Genomic DNA, 24,312 nt, shown 5'->3' on the forward strand with positions numbered 1-24,312 from the left:
TGTAACAACCAGTATTCACAATTTCACATGCGATACAGTGGTAACATTTTTAAATTCGTCGCACGCACGCACGAACTACACTTAAACTGGATTAGTATTTTGGACCTAACCAATTGCGTAATTTCTGATTCACTGTAAAAACACAAGATGGTGATATTTTGAGAGACCGTTGGAGAAACTTGAGAGATCGTTTCAATTTTTTTTGATCGTTTCAATGTTCAATTATTTTCCTATAAAAACACCTTGAAAAGCACTGCACTTAAATTAATGCACAAACTGGCCTCCGTAAAAAAACGAGCCCAAATCACTCACCCTGCTGAGATTACAACTGACAATATCATTGTAAATGAAGAGAAAGAGAGGCTGTTGCAACACTCATTTTTTGTTGAGATAAGCATCAAAAGAAAAAAATGAGCTTAACAACGCCCTTGGTTTACGCAGAGAAGTTTTTCTAGCACAGTAGTAGCCAGGATGCATAATTGCGCTTCACAACTAAACGGTAAACCGGCCGTAACGAAAGCTTGACTTCTCGCCAAAAACAAACGGTGTAACGTTATGGCAGCATTTCGGCAAAAAATGAACAAATGAATACATACAGTTTGTTAACTTTGCAATTTGCGTGTTATACCTTACTGCTAATATAATCACTACTGATTAATCATACATTTTTCAAACAAAACAAAAAAACAATCAAGGGCATTCAACCACTAATGTTATTTCGTGACACAAATGCACAATTTCTTCTGATGCTTTTAGATATGCTGTGGCGCAAAGCACAGTTTTTTGTAAACCGGGGGTCGACAATCACGGATCCGGGTTCGCAATTAAGCGTAATTTCTGATGTGTTGCTGATTTCGCTTAGAGCTAGCTGTATGCCACTTTGAATGCGCCGTTTAATGATCCAAGCCCCCACATTATTATTCGTGCGCCACATAAAGTGTATCTATTAGGGAAAAACAAACTGCAGGGATTACTTACTTTTTATATTAATGATTTTAGACGTTTATGTCATTAAAAATTAAACTTTTTTCTCAAATAAATTTTTACAAATATTGCTCATTCAGACAAACGCGTAATATGTTTTGTTTCGATAACATTTTAATATATTGGGTTAATTTTGATTAATTCTGTGCCCGTTATTTTTTACTGTAGATCGTTTGTGTATTACAAAAAATGTCAAGATATGAACTACGGTACTTTAAATTGGTTCCAATTCATGCCATTAACTTAACTTGCTATCAGCGGTTCGCAAACTTTATATATATATATATATTTTTAAACACTTTTGTATCCGCGGTCCACATATAGTGAAGCCACTAGATCAGGGGTTCTTAACCAGGAGTACATGTACCTCTTGGTAATAGGAAGCACCAAAGGGGTTACGACACGCAGTGTGAAATTATTTGCTATTTAGGTATATTTGTGAAGAAAGAGTACTTTACGAAAAGCAACAACAAGAAAGCTAGTAAATTGACTGATTGTTTGTGCGTTGTAAATATTGTTGAACTTACGAGAATGTTTTTAATGCATGTATTAAACACGTAAGTTATAAATACACTGATTTTAATTCCTATTATGCTAATTTTATTTACTTCCGTCGCGACCATTGTAGACAGGGGGTATGAGAAAATTTCAAGGAATCTCACAGGGTACGAGCGCTGAAAAGATTAGAAAACACTGCACTAGATCAAAAGTAATTTAAATGAAACTCACTTTAAACTGTATTCCCCTTTTAAAAACTTTTTAAGGTTATGCCCTAGTTTTGAATAATACTCTATTATTAGAAAACTTCGTGACCTAAACTACATAATCGCATGTGTCTTTGACATTAATGTCACCAACATTGTTTATTTTTGTTTATTCCAATTTAATCAAATTGCAATATATGTTGTTCTCAAATGTTTATTCTCAATACGCCCTTGTAAAAGTTTGTTGATCTTACGACGCACCCATAGTTATAGAAATTATAGCTCACGGTACTTTAAATATTATTCCATTATGAAGCCTATATGTAATGAAAACTTTTTCAAAATAAAAACCGCTATACGAAACAATATCGCCGGTGCGCCGCCACATATTTGGAGGTCCACAGGTTCGCCCTTACTTAAAAAAGAGTTAAAAACACTGAATTATATATTATTACCAGTGCCTACAATATATAGGCTTTGTTTTATAACTGAATGATCCAATCATTTTTATAGCACGCTGAAGTAAATGAGAATTGAGAAATGTGATTTGTAATCAACTGGTGCAGTTTTGTAATAATGAGTTCATGCACACATCAGGGAATAATGATATCTTGCAGCATTTTATCACCACAGTTGAGTTCAAAAACCGGATCATGGTTCGACACCCTTGGAAGATTAAAACGACTAACCAGGGTCGCGATGCACAGTTTTGGAACTTCTGCATTATACATAATTAAATTTTCCTAATTCTGGGTAATATCGGCACCTATTTATAACAAAAAAGTTTAGTTTAATCGACGACTACGTTATTTAAATATATATATATAATTTACATTTGTCTGTCAGTTATGTGGGATGTTCGAGATGCAAGAGACATAATGGGAGGCGGAATAGGCGTCATATGCGAGCCAAAGCCAGTGGTCCTGATTCTCCAAATATCAACAAAGGTACTAGTTTTATCCCAGACAAACGGAAAAGAGTGTAACTACGTAGCGTGCTATAGCCCAGATATTTAGCCGATCCAACTTAACACATTTTGGGCTGCATCGAGCGTTTTGTTGTGTTTTCGTCGATGAACGAAATTACCCACATAAGGACGGGTTTTCCAACCCATGGAAACCGTTTGTGTTTGCTTTATTGAACCTATCCGAGAACGGTTTGGTACCTGGATTGCGTATTTGTTTTAAATATTCCGCACCAGTCGAATCGAAATTCCGCTTCAACACGGGCAGTATCTTTTGAAGGTGTTCCCTTATTGCGAAGAGGTAGGTAGGCCTAATTAGTCACTTATTTTAGACACAATTGGCTGCAACTTGCAAAAGGACGAACAGCGTCTTTGCTGTTAAACAGTGCAGGCTACATTTTTTGCCAAATAACGCGAGATGAAAGAAACAACATCGCATTAACGTTGTCGTACCACTTGGACGCTCTGTACTGCCAAGCGTACCACTTCTCGCAGAACAACTAATTTGCTCGAATCTTATTTTAATGTATTTTTAGCTTACAACTAGCATTATTTAACGCTATTTGTAGATTAAGCTATAAAACAGTAGATTATATCTATCAAGAGCAACCATTTAACATAATTAACGCCCACTGACCCACAACGTTTGTATGACTTTTCAAAGCAACTGTGCTCCTTCTTGACAATTGACATGGCCTGTATTTGGAAGATCATAGACGTAATGGTCCGAAACAACAGGGATAGTTACGTAACAATGAATGGGCTCCTGAATGTTTTTTTGTTAGCAAAACCAGATAAACAAAATGTAAAGTTGTGAATCCAGGATTTTGTGAAAAAACGAAAACTACTCGCGTACCACCTGTGAACAACCTACCGCAGGTTGGGAACCCCTGCATTAAATGATATGAAATTTCTACACCGGTGTCGTGCCACGTAAAGTGTTTAGAACTTTAGACCGACAAAAATGTAACGCCATTTAAAACAGTATTTTCGCATTGCTTGGCGCTATAGAATATATGTTACGCTGTACATTACATTTTGGTTGCACGTATTTTCACAATTATTTTGTTAAATTAAACCATGGGCTATAACACGAGGCTTCAGCACTTATTTATACTGACATGGTAGACATGTAATGATGGGTTTTAAAGAGGTCACTGCATGACGAACACTTTTACAAACACATCAGGTTAACCACGCCAAATTGTAATATATTCCGTAATTATTGCGTTTATTGCTACTATAATTACTTTACATCGCCGGGATAACACTTTTTATGTTGATTTAGAACCCAAGTATACCTCTTATATTAGCATAATCACCCAAAATCAATGAAGAAACAAAACGTATTCTATTCCATTTGATCGATAAGCCTGGTCGCAGCTGTTAGGGAAGCAACGATAAACCCCACGTGTTGTGATATCGGTTTGCTATTGCCTCATACATCAACCATCTGCTTTGTTAAAACTTATTGCGATTGATTTAATAATAATTGTTTTGGTGAAATTAGTGGGGTGGTGTATTTCAGTATCTTACAGAGATAAAATCAATACATCGCACGTCTTTAACAACTAAACTACGAAAACGTTCTCAGAACTAATTAAGAACAAGTAAAGGGATCTAAAATTAGCATTTTTAATAGTTATATGCTGGCCTATATTTATTGGCATACATCTATTTAACTTTGCTCTTAACCGCTGTGGCACTTGAATTGTTTATTTTAACATATTTGTTTAACACGTTTACTATATTTCAAGTTTAATAATATAAATAAACACAGATAAGAGTTCATTTACTCCATTTATCATTTATGTCGGACGGTAATTTTATAATATAACTAATCATTTTAATTAAATATGTAAAAAAAAATTATGCCGTGCAGATCTACTTGAGTGCGAAAGTATATATTTACAAAATAAACCATCCTATGGGGATGAGCCGTGAAAGTTAAGTTTTGAAGGCATAAGGAAATTCGGAATGGTATCTGAAGCTATAAAAGTTGTCACGCATCAAACAAACCAGTGTCTGTTAATGACCATAATACCTGTCCAGTTTCCACACGTTAAATAGAAATAATCAAATAGTAAAAAAAAAAAAAAAATTTTTTTAAAAAATTAATAAGAACAACAATTAAAAAAAATTGTTGTTCTTATTAAAGTTGCCATATAACTTAAAGTTGCTATAAACAAGCGATAGAATTATACAAACGCTTTCATTTAACTATACGCAATTGAGCTCGGTTGCTATGACTAAGCATTGCGTGGTCGACGGTAGTGGTCATTAAGTCGAAGGCAACTAACTTTGAGCGCAAAAGAAGGCAAAGAGGCAGGAAAGTAAAGTAAACATAAACGAAAAGTTGACGTGGAAACAACGACGGACACCATTGCACAGTTGTCCGGAGCAGCAATTAGTATCGCACTCTGTTACGATGCGACGAACCGACTCTGGCAAAGTTCGCATCACGAGATCACAAGTAAAGGATTCGCACACTACAGCCGGCTGACATTGGTAGAGCCACATGGAACCTGTTGCTGGAACACAATTGTTACATCGATTAAAAATAATCTTTATGGTCATGGTTTATGGTGCTTTCTCGGTACAGGTTTTATTGTCTGAAAATTCGCTGACACTCTTAATACCTGTAAGCCATCAATGCAACGTCAATAAAGAATAAAATTGAAACACGGATTTATTGGCACAACAGGTAAATCGAGTGTTTATAGGGTTTCGTCTGACAACATCGATCAAATGACAATACAAAGCGCTCTCTAAAAAAATAGACAAAGATTTACGTAACAGGGGACACTCGCAACCACTTCCTAATGTAATGAACCATGTGGCTCGGCTTTGGTGACCGCTAAGAATATTTAGGATAACATGTTAATTTAAGTACTGTTTCGTCTCAAAAAATGTTTAATTTCAAGACAAATTGGACACGTACATTTGTTAATCGCTGGAATAGTACGTTAATAGGCGTATGTATAAACAATGGGTCGGTAACCTTCCGGGCCGTCACCTCTTTTACAAACTGGGTCAGAGGTAATGCCAATATATGTATATATTATTTATGCATTTCATATGTTTACGTTTCAAGGAAGTCATTTCAGCTTAAAGGCATCGTCCATACCCTAAACTGTAAAAAATGGAAGTTTCACTAATTTAGTATATCTGACACATTTCCGCAATGTTCTGAAGCGAAAAGCAATAGCCTATAGGTCCACCCCTGACAATTGTTATTATAAACGTCAGCTTTTAACAACAAACTTAAAAATTATAATTTATTGCGGACCATCGAGACCTTTTTGAGGTTTGCATTTGGCCCAAGCCTAAAAATAAAAAGTTTGACGACCCCTGGTATTGATATTAAAAATAAAACTTGATAAAACAAAAAAATAGCATTAAGATATGTGTTTTGTAGGGACACCCAGGCAGGAAAGGATTAAGCTATATATACCCAGTCCCTATAAGCAGAAATAATACTAATTCGAATCATTATTCATTTAAACACCATTCAAATTTATACCAGCCCATATGGCACACGCCTACAGATGGCATTCCCTTCTCAGATTTTTACGATTAAACAGCGTTGTTAAAGTCAACGCAAACAAACATTAAAATGAGCTTGTTTTTCGGATTGCTGTCGCAATATATTTTATGAACCAGCTACAGTTACCGATTTGTTTAAATGGGAACACACAAAATAAGACTTTTAGATTGAAATTATCTATCACGGAATAATATAATGCTATACTTTTAAGACCAACAACATAAAAACAGAATAAAAAAAACAAGAACGCAATGATATCTAGGACGAAATGACATAGCTCGTTTGGATATGTCGTAAATCGCTTTTATAAGTAGGACGTTGTTTAAATCTTTTTTTTGTGGTTTAGGTCCCAATCCTGCTTTTAGTTTTTAGGATTATTGTGGTCTAATTTGGATTTCTTGCGAATTTTATGTTATACCAATTTAGTCTAGTTGCTGGAGGCTGTTTGAATCTTATAGACTTCTTGTATAAAGGAGAAACATTGAAAGCCAAGATAGTCTGTCGCCGTTCGCAGCACTTTCTGTTTTTCTGTGTAGAATGATCTACAATCCAACATTTATGTCCAAAGACCAATTTGTATTACAAACTTGAAAATAAACAGAATGACTATTAAATATTGTGAAGATTTCAAATAAATATTCATTTATTTTGAACAAAAAGTAGCCAATTAGAGAATAATAATAGCCTACTATCGGAAGGACGGTCCATATACGCGAAACCATAGGCTAGGTAATTTGGGTAATTGTAATACTCAAGGGCATTGGTTCTATCCGGCACTAAACAGATAGCGGCATTTTAGTTCTATTTTAGATTCAATGCAGCAATTCGAACAAACAAACAGCAACCAAATTTGTCAGAAAAAAAAGTCAAATAAAAATCGAAAGTAACCAAACTTCCTATCGTTGTATAAAAGTTAGGCCTATAATAACCGGAAAAACAGAACCTTTGTTCTTTTTTATTAAATTATGTTCTCCTACACAAGACCATGTTGTATTGTGTCGAATGTCATAGGGTATGGCCAATATGCCCTGTATAGTTTTTGGAATAAAATAATATATATTCGACTTCAATTTTTTGGCATTTTGAAGTGACAAAAATATCAACTAAGCGTTTTCATGAGTTTTGCATAAAACCGAAAAAATAACTGATTTGTGTTCGACCAGTAGTCAGTAAAACATTAAAAACGTGTGGTTGAAGATGCAAAGACACTAATGCAGTACTTCAAACAACGATATGTTGTTTAAATCAATGTGTTATTAATAGGCCAAAATTTAAAAAAAATAAATTAGTTTTTGGTCAAAATTTTACAAAATTTTAGTTTTTTAGATCAAAATTTCTTATTTTTAGGTAAAAAAATAATCGCCCTACTAATAAGCATTGCTATTTTTGCTTATTTTAATCTGTATAATCTGCTCTGGTTCATGGTTTGGATAGAACTAAAGCAGTGCTCTACAACCTTTTCTCATTTGCGGCAAACGCGCAAAATTCCTGCGATAAAACTTCACTAAGTAGAAAAAAAAAATAAAAAAGAAGAATTTGCGAATGTGCCAGTGCCACAAAAAGAGGAAGACAGTACAACACATTTTGTAGCTCGCAATGAAAACAGATCTGAGCTGATGCCTGATGGCTCCGAAGTGCAGGATATTGAAGGTATCCTATTACATAATTCACCAATTTCATTTTTTATAGACTTTGGTCGCACGGATAAAAGACAAGAAACAGTGTCCTCATGATAGGGATGCTTACATGTGTAAGCTAAAGCCAACAGGCGTGAACTAAACATAAGGGGTGAATAATGGTGAACCGTCAGAAATGGATGATAGCTATGCAGTAAATCGACTACTGAACTGTTGTTTTTTGGTTTTTGCTTATTGTAATAGTGAAGTTGGTTTGCACCGAGTGTATAAGTACAAAAATTTGATGTCTGTGTTTTGTCCTCTTGTAGCTTTATATCTCTGATCTTAAAAATTGTAGATGTGCAATGGTAAAACTTAGCTTGAGTTGATCTTAACAAAAATCGAAACAACATAGGCCTAAGTCATTTTGTGTTGTTATATATAGACGAGATAGTTTTATCATATGAAATCTGGTGATAAATGCTAGCGGTGAACAAAACAAAAAAAAGTTTAAGAAGCACTGTGCTAGGGTCAAAACAATTAACTTAACTGGACTTAAGAGCATAGGCACTTAACCTTCTTGGGGTTATACGACGTAACTGCAGAACGACGCTCACAACTCTAAAATGTATGTGTAGAAACTAGAAAGCATAACTTGCAGTATACATGAGGTCAATGCAAGCGTTTTTGTCGTAAAAGAAACATTAGATTGGACGATAATCTCAGCGACACAGACTAAGAAAAAAAAATAATATATTATGATTTTGCCGTAATGTTTCTTTATAATCTTGAATATAAGTAGATGCTATTGATGATTTTATTTACTGTATTTTGCATAGTACAAACTCTGAAGTCATTTTGTCATGTCTTGTATCAGCATTTTACAAGGTAATGTTTTATGCTTGCGTTGTTTCGTTAACATAATGTGGCCACTCCTTAATTCCCACGCTTGCAAATATTACATTATTTATAGCATTTTTGTTAATGACGCCTTAATAGCTTGATATAATCAACTAGGTCCAAATTACTTGTGGTTATTATTAGTTTATCCTTTAATATGAGACCAATCAATGTTGGAGCCCATAAAATAGTGTTGACATGTTTACTAGTAAATAATTTGCAGCCAAAACATATCGAATTCGTTTTTTCTGCTTATACTGTGTAATGTATGTATTCGATTGATGATGCTTCAGTGCGATCAAAATACCGCGTAGCTTACATTTAGAGTCAGCTACCATACTAATAGAGTCCTTACTTTCGGGTGTTCCACCATTCATGGTAAATGCAGCTTTTAAACATGAGATGTCTGGCCCTAACTTGTCGCTGATCGGACAGTAGATCTCTCGAACATCGTTGGTCAGGACACCATCAGGAGTTTCGTGCCTCATTCCACTGTAGCACTTTCGGTCTCCTGAAGAATGATTACCCAAAAGTGAATTTTTAAAGTGAAATGAATATTGTCTACTGTTGAAAAGCGAATGTATAAATACAAGCATATAGTACACCGAAAGCCATCGCAGACTCACCGAATCTGTTGATCTATGATGCAAGCAGAGCAGACTAGAAAAACAACTAGCCTGCAGTGAGGTTCGAACTCACGACCTCCGGTCAAGCCGGGACCGTCGCTCTACCAACTGAGCTATGCAGGCTCAGAAGTGAACGAGTCGAGAAACAACCATGCGCCAATGCTTGCTCAATCTGTTAGTACAAGCAACCTCATAGAAGGGGATCCACAGTACGTATAATTAGTACACCGAAAGCCATCGCAGACTTTTTTCTAGTCTGCTCTGCTTGCATCATAGATCAACAGATTCGGTGAGTCTGCGATGGCTTTCGGTGTACTAATAATACGTAAGCCGTAGTCGTCGGTCAATAAGCAGCTTCGAAGGGCTAGATCTCAGTTATTAACACCCATTTTGTGTGAATGTTTCATTGAATACAAGCATATAGCTAAGATATTAAAAAATGAACCATTTTGAATACTACCCGGTCGAGACTTTTTACATTTGAGAAATTACAGGCGGATTTCTATGTAATCGCAATAAACTTCAGTATAAAGGTTTATTGGTTCCGCCATTAGTTGTAAGGATAAGAGTATTTACATACACCCGCAGGTCATGCTAAGACAAATAGATTGCCGTTTATATGTTTTAACTTTCCTGTGCTTTAAACGTCCCACTAGTCTAGCTTATATTTAAATTTGGGTAATGTTTTTTCACATAGATAACGTAACGTTTAACCTTTGTCGAAAAGGGTAAATTATGGGGTTCAATTTTTTATATAGACTTGCCTAGTGTTGGCTCTGGGTCGAAGTTGGGTTCCTTGTTGCACAAGTCTTGATTACAACATGAGACATGGCAGTCCGTTACGTTGTACTGGAGTGCCTCTACGTCGTCTGTCTCAGCGATGAGCATCTGCATTGTGGCGACCACATCGTCGCAAGCAGCCGTGGACCCAACGCGACACTCCGCCGAACAAGAACCCGACATGACTCTAGCTGCATTAAAAACGCAAACACGTGAAGATGTGATAAATAGGCCTACGTCGCGCATCACATACCGTTAGAAAAACATTCGGACCTTATTTGAACGACTTTAAAATTACACAGCGTCGTCGTTGGGCAAACAAAGAAAACGCTTTGGAGAGGTTTACAACTACTGCTCTATAGCTATTACAAATCTATAAGTGTTCATAAATCAATCAGAGCAAGCGCTGTAAGTGCGGTTAAAAATCTTCATTAAATTAAAGGAGTAAAGAAAAAATGTTCAAGTTAATAACGAAAATGGCAGAATAACAATTGGTTTTCCCCAATAAACTGAATCATCACACGTTAGAGTCCCGTGGGGCAAAATCGATACACATATAGCATTACACCATTTTACTAAACGATTTTTTTCTATGATTTGGTTGGTAAATAAGCTGCAGCATATGTTACGGTAGCCGATTGAATATTGTGTGTACTGCACGGGTCAGTTGCTAGAGCATTGCAATTAGGCTCAATTACGATGAAAAATTTATCACCCGGCCGTGCATAATTGATGGTCAGATTTCAATTCGCGCTTGCCTTCGATAAAAAAAAAGTAATTTGCCTCCACAAATGTAGCCTATCTAGTGTCTTCGGTGGGTAACCAACAGTACTAAAAAGGTTATGGGCGAAGTTAAATTTATTTTATCAATGCTTTCATGAACCATGAAATATTTAGCTGTCATTACTTATTGCAATATAATCCCAAATTACTATAATCTACCCTTGAATAAATTTATCGCATGTGCCTTTTTTCACTTTTCCATACCATACAGTACATTATTAAATAAACAATTCCTATAGTCCGCTGTATCGGTAAGACGGCGTATTGAGCGAGACGCTGTGGTCTCGGTGGGCAAATAAGCGGAAATGACATATTTGCACTCATCGCTTTGACACATCCGATCCGGATTAGTTAGCCCAACCTCTAAATGCAGTTTGGTCAGCCCTCTAACCCGAAACGCCTGGTCGCTGATTGCTGGCATCGATTATCGATTTGGTATTTCTTCGCCAGGCAAATATAAACACAATTAGTTGGACCATTCGGTGTAACGATATTGACTTGGAACACGTGTTCGGATAAAATTTCGTAAAAACAAATTTCGATGAAAATGAAACTTCACAACGAGCACGAGTATAAGACTAATTTGCAAATTGGCGTGTCCTCTCCAACGACGATACCTGAATATACCACGGCTTTTGCCACGTCATATATAGTTGTGTACGTGCCAGTCAGTGCACCACGTAAAGGTATATTAATACTATAAAAAGCATTGTGAGCTGTTTTTGATAAAAAATATTTTTATAATAGTGTATCTTATTTTGACAACAATTTTGATAAATGTAACTAAAAGTTTTTTAAGAAAACAAAAAATGTACAAATGAATATAAAGTAGAATGCTTGCAGATCAAAATAAGCTCCTCTGGTAATTGGTATTCCATTTTAATTGCCAAATAAGCTATTTTATGTCCGGTAGCAGCATTTATATAAAATGCTTGATGTCGCATAAACTTTTTGATTAAAAGCAAATCGCATTATGTAGCATGTAGTTCCAGTTTACTAAAATAATAACAAATGCAAAACTTTACTTTTCATTCCGTTGAGTACGATTGACGTTTCTGCCGTCATACATGATTGGCCAGGCTCATCAGGACATGTGTGTCGAAATACTTTCTTAGAGTTGAATTCTACATTCTCAGCCTTAGTTGCTACTCCTCCGTGGCACTCAAGAGAACTTGAAACTACAAATCAGTTGAGTTACATGTCGGTAAGATAGGAAAATGTACACCATATACCAATAATTCCCTGTGGTACGATTTCATACATAAGTTGCCTTACGATCGGTGGTGTTTTCAAAGTTATTTGACATTGAACAGCGATTGTGGCATTTCCTCGGAGTGTAGCGATTGCGCGGTCGCCGATTGTTATCGAAACAGCTGCTTTACAATTCGTGTGAAATCCCAACGCAAAATGCAAGAAATTTGACCCACATCGCAACGCAACTAGTGCTTTTATGGCCGTAGCAGCCCATCGTCGTATCAACTATATGTGCCTTATAAGAAGTTCAAATATTGTCCGCGCAGTATGAGGCACTGTTTGAAGTGCCATGGGGAAGCATGCCATAACTGTGCATAGTGTGGTTTAATTGCTTGCAGCTTTTATTAGTCACTACGCCTTATAACGTTAATAGCATCGGCCATTCTCTTGTTTTGCAATAGTATTTAATGACAATTTTTTTGAGTGTAAACAAGGGTTTCAAAGTTTGTTTATCATTCAATAAGATACAAAATAATAGCTCAATGGTAAAGTATATCTGATGTAAATATTAAAATAAATACACATAAACACTTTTGTTTACAGAAAAGCGTTCTGACACCCAATATCTTACCTGATAAAACCATTGTAAAGGTTATATAGGCCAGCAACTCTTTCGCCATTTTTACAAAAAGTCTTAATATACGCCTGTAAAATTCATCTTGAGTAAGCAATCTTGAAGAATTCAATGACAAGTAGAACTAGACCAGCAGTTACAACTTTTTTTTAAATCATTGGCATTCCAAAGGCATCTTTGCTAGTTTTCTGTTTTACTTGATTTGTTGCTTTTGTCTTAATATATTGTTTATCAAGACTTAATATGTTTTCTAGAAATCTCAAACTTTTCTTTAACATTAGACACCTTTGCGTTGTTAAATTGGCATACGTTTTATGGGTATATTGTGTCTCAACTGATCGGACTTGAGGGCACGATTCACTTCACTAACTGTTTTACGACAGTTCTCTCGGTGCAAAGCGCTACAGTGCAAAAATCAACAAACTGGTTAAACAGTTATCACACGAGACTTTTGAAGGCTCGCTACGGTGTAGATACCAGACCATAGGTTTGTCACCAACACAACAAACGATGAACAGTTGTAAAAGAGCCGAGGCCACGCGCAATTGCCCTTCTTCACGCAGTCCCACTTTCTCTTGTGTACAACGAAAGTCATTTGGACGGCCTTGTTTACTAATTCTTTCTCAAGCTAATGTTGCAAAACAAATGTCACTGTGTTTGTCAAAACAAAAACTATCTAAACACAACTCAATAATAGATAAGAATAGAAAACCTTTAAGTAGAAGTGGCACACAACTCAATGGACAACGTAGTTCAACAAGATATTAATGCAACTTATTAACGAAACATCGAGTTTGATATACCGGTACCTGAAAGTTTGTCAATGTTGATCCAATATTAAAATATCGTTTCAAGGTAAAAGGGAATTTTTAAGCTTTGCCGCAATATCGCAACCATTCATCAATTGGTTGTCTAATTGATTCACAGCAGCAATTTATAAATGCATTTTGTCCATCGAGCTAATGGGCCTGTTAACTAACGGAGCCAGTCATTTAGAAGCCATAAGATTCGTTAATTCCAAAATACATTAAGCAAGTTTTAATCGAATCTGTACAAAAAGTAGAAAATGCTTAACATATAGTAAGCTTTCTGATAACGCTTTACCTAACGACATTGGCATTTATGTAAAGTTGCTACATCAGGTTTTTTGCAAAATGTAAAAATCCGGTCATTCAAAAGACAAACGGCCTTTTGTTTAAAATGCATAATTCTGGAATCAAAGGAGCCTCCATATTGAATTTAGAAAGATAATATGCCACACCAAATATTGTAGCAAAACATAAGCAGCGCGTTGAACGCAAAATAATTTTCTACAAATATATTTTTTGCATAGGTTATAAACTTAAATCATATTTTTCGCTGGAATTGTGTGAGGCACTTATTGAGAAAACAGCTAATAATGTCACATTGCCTATGCACCTGGCTTGTTGGTTCATCGACCAGAGTTTTGTAAATTAGCCAATTCGCATTTACATAGAAATAAAGATAATAAATTTTGGGCCTGAAAGTATATTGTCAAGGTTAAGATATCGTCCTATTTCGGTTGGTCCCCACTAACACTTACCTCATTTTTTCATAGTCACAAATTGTTCATGTACAGCTGATGGTCTGTTATGAAATATTATAAATAGAGATTGCTCTTTTCGGCATATATAGGCTAAATCATTTTGGCAAAGGGGTGAGATATTCAAACCCTTGGGTGAAAATGCTGAACGTTGTTAATTTCCAAATGCTAGAAACTGAAGGTGTCGTGAGTTTTCGATGTATTTATTACCATACAAACTTTGTTTTGGGGTATAATTATGAGCTAACTAAGATATTTAACAGTCTATCATTAAAATAGCCAAGGTTACTACCATCGCTCTACCACCCAAAATAAGAAGTCTGAAACAGTTATGATTTCTCATATACCGGTAGTTTTTTGAAACAAGAATGGTGTAAACTTACAAATTCCATATATTTTCTACCTTGAATAAATAACATCCATGTTTATTTGTTTCCTAAATTCAGGGTAAGACGCAGTTATCGTAAGTGCCACATTGCAGCTGTTTGGATACAACATGTAACAAGTTGCATGTGGTGAGAAGTCTGTCGCCACCGGACGTAAGTAAACGAATTACACGAAGATTACCAAGGTATGTCACACATCATAATGATTGGCTAGCAGGACAATAACATAATCTTTTATTAACACGCTTATTGTTGTAAGGTTTATATTTTCAATACAGTCCCAAAATGTTATAATATTTCGTTTTAAACAAGATTTTAAAAGTAATTGTCAAGTTTTTTTTTTGTCTATTCAGTAAAATCTAATATTCTGTTATTTTGTATAATGGCCAGACTCTATATATCTCGTCTGAAAGATTTTCTATTTGTTTCGTGTTTTACGAGCCTCCTGCTGTTCTACGAATCAGTTTTAGTGCGCGGTTTGTGTACATAGTAGTTTTATTTGCGACTTCTTACTGTTTATTCACTGTGGAACGTCAGTCTGTGCTTTCAACTTGTGTATAACTTTTATATTAGGTTTAGCCATACACGTTTGTCATTTTATTGTTTTGCCTGAGTGTCAAAAATAGGACATCACTACTCTAAAACTTGACTTAAATCCCACTGGCAAAAGTAAAATAAAGATTTCAGATCTCGGCATATACAGTAAGAATTGATTTACACTGCGTGCTGCGTTCACTACCTAGGGTCATATGTAATTTTAAATAAATGCTCTTTATGTTTAAAATAATTTATTTTTCTTTTGTATCAAAAATTAAATGGCGAAAAAAAGGAACACAAACTTCAATAGATTTTTCTAGTGTTTGTACGTCACGGCTAACGCGAGAATCGCTATATGATTTTCTGCTTTATAAAACGTGATTTTCGACTCTCATTTATTTCATGTAACCCTGGCCATTTATTTGCGATGGTTTAGATTTCCAGTAGCCGCTCACGCGTGGTTTTGGGTTAATGTCAGCCTCTATAGTGCTGCCGTATTATACCAGGAAACTCTGTCTTCATTTTTAACGTTTGTTGCATTATTTAAAAAAATCTCCGCTGGTAGTTTCTAAAGCCGTAATAAATTTTCAACATTGGTAATTTGTGCCGAAAGATATCTAAGGTAAGAAAGAGCTAGGCTACGTATTACACAAGACTTGCACTGGATTATTGATTGTGATGTTCTTACTTTTGTTCTATAAGACAGGGTTCTTAAGCTCTTTAGGCCGCGGCCCCTTTGACACAATTACCCAGTATGCGATAATATTTTTATAGCTGTTTAGCATTTTGGCCAGTAAAAAATATTGAACAAAATGTAACAGAATATTTGATTGCAGATTCATGACGAGAAAGCAACCAGGAGCAAAAAAGTCCCCGAAAAATTAACGTGTCCAACACCTCATAATGACGTCATTTATATTCCTTATAGGCTCAAAAGTTTAAAGTGCTTTCTTCACTCGAGATTGGTCTCAAATTAAAGAATATATTAATTATTGTTAACAAAAATATCAATTGGGTCAAAGCGTTTAAATCATCTTGTCTTATGACGTCATTGAGGCGTCTTTAACAAACAAAACACTGTTACTGGCGTAAAATTTGCACTTAGCACAAGCATTTAAGTGTGCCGGTCCGCGAGAAGTTTGTTACCGGTCCGTAGCAGGGATGCCAGATAATTTTTTTTTTGTTTAAACCCGAACTGTACGTAAAAACTGAAAAAAATCAATTACAATTAGATATATTTTTAAACTAACCACATTACCTTTGTTTAAATATACTCCAGGATTGGTCGGTAGGATAAAAATTCGTGATAAAAATTGAAATTTATTATATTGATATTTAAGCAGAAAAGTTTCAAACAACGTATGCATTTTAATTAGTTTCAGCACGTTTTAGCCTCTATATTTTTACTTTTAGCCTCGATAAAAATGACAGAAAAAAAAGCCTAATTGATTTTTCTGACATTAACCATCTTAAAAAAGCCAGATTTTTGACAATTTGTTGTCAAAAAAGCCAAACTCCAATCCTTGTATGTCTATAATTTTCAGGGTATTCTATAATTTTCAGGTATTGGTCTGTGGTTTGTACTTTTTCATACTGCCAATATTTTTATTTAGGTTTTTGTATTATGTGACTATGCAAAGTGTTGTGTAGGCCAGGGCCCGGTCAAAAACGGATCAAAATACAATTATTATATAAAATAAAAAGTAAGACTTTTTTTAAATAAGTTTTAAATATCCCTATTTAGACTAACTGGTAAGAGTAGGAATATAAGTCAACGGTGTCCAACCTGCGGCGATGAATAATTGTGCGGCCGTTAACACGTATTTTAATAAGCATGCGTTGGCGGCCGTGACCGTGCTGGCATGCGTTAATGGTTGATATGCTAAATGCAGATTAGAATTTTTTTTACGACTTTAAGGATTGCAGTTGAATCAATGAGCTAAGCTCTTTCGCTACATTCTCAGAGAAATTTCTTATGTGCGCTAAAAAAACTTGATTTCATTGATTGATTAATGCACAAAGAAATTAGTGCACGACAGGGGTAGGCAACCTACGGCCCACCGACCGGATCGGCTCGCCAATGTAATTTATCCGGCCCGCGGCTTCTTTGGACAAACTAGACACGAGTCAGTTACAAATACTTTTTGACTATTTTAACTAGGCAAGTGCGTAAAATTTTATTTTATTTTTTTTTTTTTTTTTTTTTTTGCGAATGATATTTGAACGTCCGGTTCGTTTACGTTTTTGAGGCTGTCTTTTGAACCAGATCAGCGCGTCTTTACCGTTGAACAGTGAAAGGCTGACAAGTGGGTTGCGGACAAACGGAAACCGTATTCAAAAATATTGTGCACATTTTTTTAATTTGTTTTTAATTTGTGGCAATGTAATAAAAATTGCACGAAATTTAAAACAAATGCCAGTATACAAAAAAAATGCTGAATTTGGAACTTTAAGGCAGGTCTAAAATTAAACAGGGGTTTTCATGTTATAGGCCAGCCAGACATTCGTCTACCATTGCTGGTCATTAGATTGGCTAAGAGCATTAGAGCAGGGGTGGATCCAGAGAGGGAACCTGACCATGTCCCCTAAAAATATTATTTTTGACAAATTTCAATGCAAACGCTTTTTTTTCGCGCTTTGCGCGAACTTCTTCTATCTGTCTTTATTGTATTTTGGTCCCTTTGAAGTAAATCCGTTAATATCAAAAGTGCTATATCATGGCATATTGCGCATTTATAACAGTATGCGATTATTTTATTTGCCTAAGCTCATTTCGATTAAATTAAAAGTTTTGCCAAATCTAAACGTAATAAACGCATTTTTTTAATCTGCATTTAGGTTCCATATTTTACCACGAGTTCATTAGACAACAAAACGTCTTTTTAAGATTAATTATGTTAGGACGTCACGATTTGACAACTTTTTGAGTCATCCCTAAAAAAATTTAACTTGCGGCCGTGAGGAAAATAAGACTGTCAATGCGGCCATCAAGAGCTGAAAGGTTGGACACCCCTGGAATAGGTGATAAGGATATTCAAGTGTAATTTAATGGTATAAAAGTGTAATTTAGGAAAAAAACACGTAGCGCCTAAAAGTTTTATTGAAATGAGCCGCGGTTGGGTTAATTTGCTTGGGGGGCCATATACCGCCCGCAGCTTTGTGGCAAAACAAGCTTAAAGTTCGCATTGAAAAAAGTTGTAATACATTTTTTTACTGGACATTTTACGTTGTTTTAAGGCCGTTCCGCGACAAAATTTCAGTTTTAAACCGGTCCGAGTGCCAAAAAGGTGGCCGACCCCTGGATTAATTATCATCCAAGATTTCTACAATACGTGTCTTTGCATTGACCGCACACAAAATTGAATTGCAACTTTTGATTCCTAGACATCATGGATGAAAGTAAAACACTTGTTTTTACCGGAACGATACTCTGAGATAAAACAGGTTAATCTATGATATACGCCTAAGGTAGGAAAAACAGTGGTAAATAAGCTTTTTTTTTATATCGGCTTATTTTTATGGTTTATAAAATATGGTTAAAAATAACGCCACGACTAACATCATGAAACAAGTAAGTGCCTGGCCGAACTTTTGCACAAATATGTCCGATATGCAAAAATAAAACTGTGTCGATATATGTCAACCAGATGGCGTCAAAGGATTGTCGCAAGCGCAAATAATTTGAGGTCTATGACTAGACCAGAGGTGGGCAATTATTATTAACCGAGGGCCGCATGGGAAACTTAAAGCGTTGTGGCGGGCCAGGACAAAAATAGGATCTTAAATACACGCAATATGACGTCATACTCTCACGACATAAAATAAATAAGCGAACTTGTTATTACGTTGGGGAGTTGTACAAAAATATGCAATTTAGGTCGAGTGTTAAGAAAGCCACAAGATGTCGCGCTAAGCGCATTAAGCACAGATAAAAAAATGTACATTTCTTGATCAATCAAGTTGTCGGACGCGTTGGCCGTAAAATTAAGGTTAAAATATACGTAAAAATACCGTATTTTGCCCAGGTCTGGACTAGACTAATGATTTATAGTTTATTATTGTCTTCTTATCGTGAATTTGTCCAATTTTTTGGCGATGAAAATTTGTTAGGCCTTTTATAAACTGAACATAATTTACAGAATAAGCGTGAGTAAGTTTGTTGTAAGGTTTTTAAAAATCAATTTGCTCGGGTAAAGTCAAACATAAAACTGAATTGTTTCTTGTGAGATATTTTTGTTTAGGAGGTTACTTTCCTTGATACTAAGAAAAAAATCCATTTAGAAATCTTTTATTTAAAACATTGTCAGTTGCCATTTTGAACCAAAGAATTTCGCAAGAAGCGCTTATTTTTGGGTTTCAGCAGATGGTAACCTGCTTATAATACACCAGTGATTCTCGCTTACCTGTTTACCTTGTTTTACAAAATCTTATTCCTTTGCTATATTTCGTAACAATGAGTTTGAATGCACCTGTCAATGATTTAATAATATCTGCATCAGTTTACTTTGGATCAGTGCTCCGCAACCGGTGTGCAGCGAGGTTATGCCAGGTGGACGTCGTTATTCTCGGAGGTGTTTTACTTTAAGATTGCGTAATATTTTAGGACCAGATGTAACTTTCCAAATTCCCCTAATATATCATTTTTTTCGCCAGAAGTCAAATGTTAAAACAGTAAAAAATAACTATCAGGATTCTAATTATACAGCATTTTTTTTTTTCTAAAAGTCGAAAGGGGGATTATTTTTACGCTCGAAACCCATAAAATATCATTGTAAATGAATTATTGGCATTTTGTGATAATTTATTTTAATGTTAAAATAATTTTGGTACTGTTTCGAAAACTAAAGTAGACAAACTACTAAGCACAATTGTTGGGTTTAATTTTTCGAATGTGGTATTAAAACCTCTTTTATGCTATTTGGTCTGCTTTTGAAAGGGCAGCAGTTTTCAGACCTTTGATCGACTTAAGATTAAGAAATTTAGTCTTAAAAAGGAAGACCGTAAAACTACAAACTTCAAATATAAAATATGTCTTACGTCAAAATGTTAGGCGCGTTTAATCACAAATGTTTCCATTTTCTTCGGTCTGCCTTATAGGACAGGGGTTAGGGTTGTTCGAATTTTGAAAAGTTTAGCTTAACGAAGTTTTTCCCATGGTTTGGACCTTAAAAATAGGATTGACAAAAAAAATTTAAATTTGGGTCATGATTTCGCCCTCCTCAAATCCCCCAAAATTTAACAGTCAAATCATCAAAATATGGGAATTCCCCTATTGCGAAAACTTGCTAAATAGGCTCTATTGCTACCAAACGATGGCAAATAGTATTGTAAAATATTATTTGTGATACATCAACAACAAATACACATATTCAACACAAAGAAGCATTGAAAATTAGCTAAAAAATACATTTTTTGGCAATGATTGATTTGTTAAAGTCTGGAAACTATCACCGGTGTTCTACGACTTGCAGGAGGCTAGCGTGTTGCTGTGCATCATAAGTGATGTTTGCTGAGTAATCAGTGTTTAACTTGAACATTCAGTAACATCATTAACAACTTGTAGGTATTTACAAAGTTTTCCGCAACTTGGAAGTCTTTATCTTGCGGCCAGTCACAATATGGAAACTTCAGCAAGTTGCAATAAATTCCCAGAGAGGAAAAAAACAGGAAAAAAAAAAAAAAAAAAAAAAAATGAGTTTCTTCCAATGATGACTGCAGAAGCTTGTTGTAGGCAACCTATTGACTACTCTTTCATGGTTTGCCAAAACGTCGATCATTTATTGGAGCACCGGAACCAATACTTGTTTTTATCATAGCTGAAACATAAAACAAGGCAATAAACTGGTTGATGCGCTGCAGCTGGTTTACAAAATCTTGTTCGTGCTTATCTGTCCCATCCACATCTTTTGGCAGTATAGGAATTGGCTCATCCATCGAGCACTGCGTGTAGCACCAGGTTGGCCGAACGATGTTCATGTGGGTGTAACAGATGGGCTATGAACAAGGTTTTGTAAACCACCGGAAGCGCAATAACCAGTTTATTGCCTTGTTTTATGTTTCAGCTTGGGTAAAAACAGGTATTGGTTCCGATGCTTTAATAAATACCTGATAATTTGCAAACCATGAAAGAGTGTTCAAAATATGACAACCAGGTGGCATAGGTTGCCTACAACAAGCTTCTGCAGTCATCATTGGTACATAAATGAATAAACTCTATTGTTTTCTATGTTCAGTTCACACCCTACTATGGACGAAGATAGGAAAGCGGCATTGACAAGAAAAAGTTTGGATACACCCAAGCCAAGTAAATTTCCCCTGGAGTTGCCAGTGATGCATTCAACAGAAACAGGGCGCACCAGAATTAAAAATTCAGTCGGCTAAGAGTCCTTGTTTAGTTTAATCCTCTCTGGGCGTTTATTGCAACTTGTTGAGGCCTTTAGTTTGTAACTGGCCGCAAGATAAAGAATTCCAAGTTGCGGAAAATCCGGCAAATACCTACAAGTTGTTAATAATGTTACTGAGTAAATGTTCAAGTTAAACACTGATTACTCAGCAAACATCACTTATGATGCACAGCAACACGCTAGCCTCCTGCAGGTCCTAGAACACCAGTGATAGTTTCCGGACTTAAAAAAATCGATTATTGCCAAAAAATGTTTTTATTTACGTTATTTGCAATGGTTTATTGTGTTGTATATGCATATTCGTTATTAATATAGCACAAATAACATTTTACAATACTAATTGTCATCGTTTGGTAGCAATAGAGCCTATTTAGCACGTTTTCGCAATAGGGGAATTCCCATATTTTGATGATTTGACTGTTAAACGTTGGGGGCTTTGAGGAGGGCGAAATCTTGACCCAAATTTAAAATTTTTTTGGTCAATCCTATTTTTAAGGGCCAAACCATGGGAAAAACTTCGATAAGCTAAACTTTTCAAAATTTTTCAAAATTTGAACAACCCTAACAGGGGTGTCCAACATGAAGCAGCCGTGCAAAATGTGGCACGCGACCAAATAAAAAATGGCACGCAAGCCCCCAAAAAATACAGTCAATTGTCAAAAAAGCTAAATTTGTCGTACAGCCAATTGTCATTGTTTATTCACAATACAAAACAATCCCAGCAATTACGACAAACAATTACTTCAGATATTGTACCACTATACTGTTTTTATTTTTTGTATAAAAGCGCTTAATATTAGAAAATAAAAACTTAATATTAGAAAATAAAATAGGTGCTAAACTTTGGCACGGGAAGAAGTTTTTAAGATAAAAATTGGCACGCGGGCTTGTTTGAGTTGGACACCCCTGGCCCAGTGGCGTAGGAGCATATGCTGCCGCCCCTGGCTTTCGTTGCAAATGCCGCCCCAAGTAGACTGCAGAAAATTTTGAAATAGTTTCATGTTCAAGCAATCTTTTCAATAAAAATAATTATAAATAATGTGCCGCGTCTTAGAAGTTCTATATTGCTTGAGAAAGAAGCCTCACTGTCTCAGCGTTAAGGCCAAAAATAAAAGACAAAAAATGGAGAACAAATGCATTAGGCAATTAAAAGATCAATAGCCGCCTCAAAATCGAACTTTTCGAGCTTTCGCCGAAGAAAATCAGCGATAATATCTTCAAAATCAAGTTTTTGAACGTAGTCTCTTTCTATAGAAAGAATCGATAGAGCTGATAGCTGATCATCATTCATGGTAGAATGTAAATACGACACTCTCATTTTGAGCTTTGAGAAACTCCTCTCACAGCTCGCAATTGAAACACCAATGGTAAGATAAAGTTTCAGACACAAGCATAAACATGGTGTTGAATCAAGTAGGTGTGATTTAGCTAGCCACTGTAAAACATCACACGCTGTTGCATTATGATCAAACGTGCATGGTTTCATTGCTTCGCACCAGCCATCTGTCAATTTCCACAGCTAACTCCAAAAATTCCAGCTCGTCGTCATAAATGCTTTTAAAAGCGTTGGTGAATCCATTGTGACTTTCGCTTTGCAGCAGCGCGTGAGAATTAACAACAGATTTATGACGTAATAAATGTTACTAAGAATCAGGGCTCTCACAAATGAAAACTAGAAAATCCCTAAAGCTATGTAAAAAAATGCCTAGATGGCATAAAAAATCCCTAAACCATAATTAGCGCGTTATACTATATGATCACATTACCTCAAAGATGGCTAGTAGGGGTACATATATTTATAAATATATATACATATATAAATGACAAACAAATTAGCCCTGTTTACGTGCTAAAAGCGAGCTGTAGATATTCCTATTATTTTTAAATAACTGCATTGTGTAGCCCAGGGTAGTTCAAGGTTGACAGCATCGCAGGCCACAATATTTCTTGCATAAATTTGGGTGCAACATAAAGTAGGTTACATGCGTACCAGAAGCGGATCAACTAATTTCATGTGGTCGGGGCATAAATTGGTTAAAATGACGCCATGAAGCATCATCAAATACATATGAGCTCCAGAAACTTGCTACTATCGTCGAACTTGTGCGCAAATGAAATCGATTGTTAATCGAGTGTTAATTAGACTAGGAAAAATGGTGCGCGCTTTGAAAAATTTCCGTATTTGACAAAACTTTTAACTTAGATGACTGCATTTTATAAGCGTAAAATGTTTGCGGAAACCGAAAGTCAGATGTTGCAAACTACACAATCGCCAAATAACAAAGTTGTTATCGCGCAAAAACTGGTGTATTTAATGGTATATCCGGAAAATTGTTATCATACCCAGACAGTTGCAGTATGCTTACCCTGGTGTAGCCTATTATAGGTCTTTAGCCTACTATTGTCCATTATGTCCAGCTACTCATTTGAGCACTGTGTTGACGTACCTCACCTGATGCCATTTTAATTAAAATTATATTTTTTACCTGGCCACATTAAGAAAATTTGACTAAGTTAGTATAATGTATAATGTACAATAACGCAACAATCAACAAATTCATGCCACGTTTTAAATAGGCTAAGCAGTTTCAGTTACTAATTAAAATTTCAACATCCAAATGAACAGAAACAAGTATAGGCTAGCACATTCTGAACCTGTTTTTTGACAAATTGAAATTGAATTTAAAAT

General features: G+C 35.6%; 1 protein-coding gene and 1 non-coding gene across 2 annotated transcripts; both read right to left on the reverse strand.

Moving 5' to 3' along the window:
* Positions 1 to 4,366: 4,366 nt before the first annotated feature.
* On the reverse strand, positions 4,367 to 12,798 carry LOC146168328 (uncharacterized). The gene is made up of 5 exons (XM_083390850.1): positions 12,730 to 12,798; positions 11,930 to 12,082; positions 10,106 to 10,312; positions 9,071 to 9,226; positions 4,367 to 5,183 (listed from the first exon to the last, which is right to left on the reverse strand). The coding sequence occupies exons 1-5, from the start codon at positions 12,776 to 12,778 to the stop codon at positions 4,948 to 4,950; spliced, it is 801 nt and encodes a 266-aa protein (XP_083246976.1). The 5' UTR covers positions 12,779 to 12,798; the 3' UTR covers positions 4,367 to 4,947.
* Positions 9,390 to 9,464, reverse strand: Trnaa-ggc (transfer RNA alanine (anticodon GGC)). The gene has a single exon. It is a non-coding gene; the product is annotated as a tRNA-Ala (tRNA).
* Positions 12,799 to 24,312: the final 11,514 nt, after the last annotated feature.

Source organism: Ascidiella aspersa, chromosome 1 (assembly GCF_963924565.1).
Source record: "Ascidiella aspersa chromosome 1, kaAscAspe10.2, whole genome shotgun sequence".
Lineage (NCBI taxonomy): Eukaryota > Metazoa > Chordata > Ascidiacea > Phlebobranchia > Ascidiidae > Ascidiella > Ascidiella aspersa.

What these genes read in the sequence shown, in the direction of transcription:
- LOC146168328 (XM_083390850.1), bottom strand. Translation starts at nt 12,778, where the DNA reads ATGGCGAAAGAGTTGCTGGCCTATATAACCTTTACAATGGTTTTATCA. An exon ending in CTTTACAATGGTTTTATCAG is followed by an intron (nt 12,083 to 12,729) that starts GTAAGATATTGG and finishes ACTGATTTGTAG; the next exon opens with TTTCAAGTTCTCTTGAGTGC. An exon ending in GAATGGTGGAACACCCGAAA is followed by an intron (nt 5,184 to 9,070) that starts GTAAGGACTCTA and finishes ATTGTGTTCCAG; the next exon opens with CAACAGGTTCCATGTGGCTC.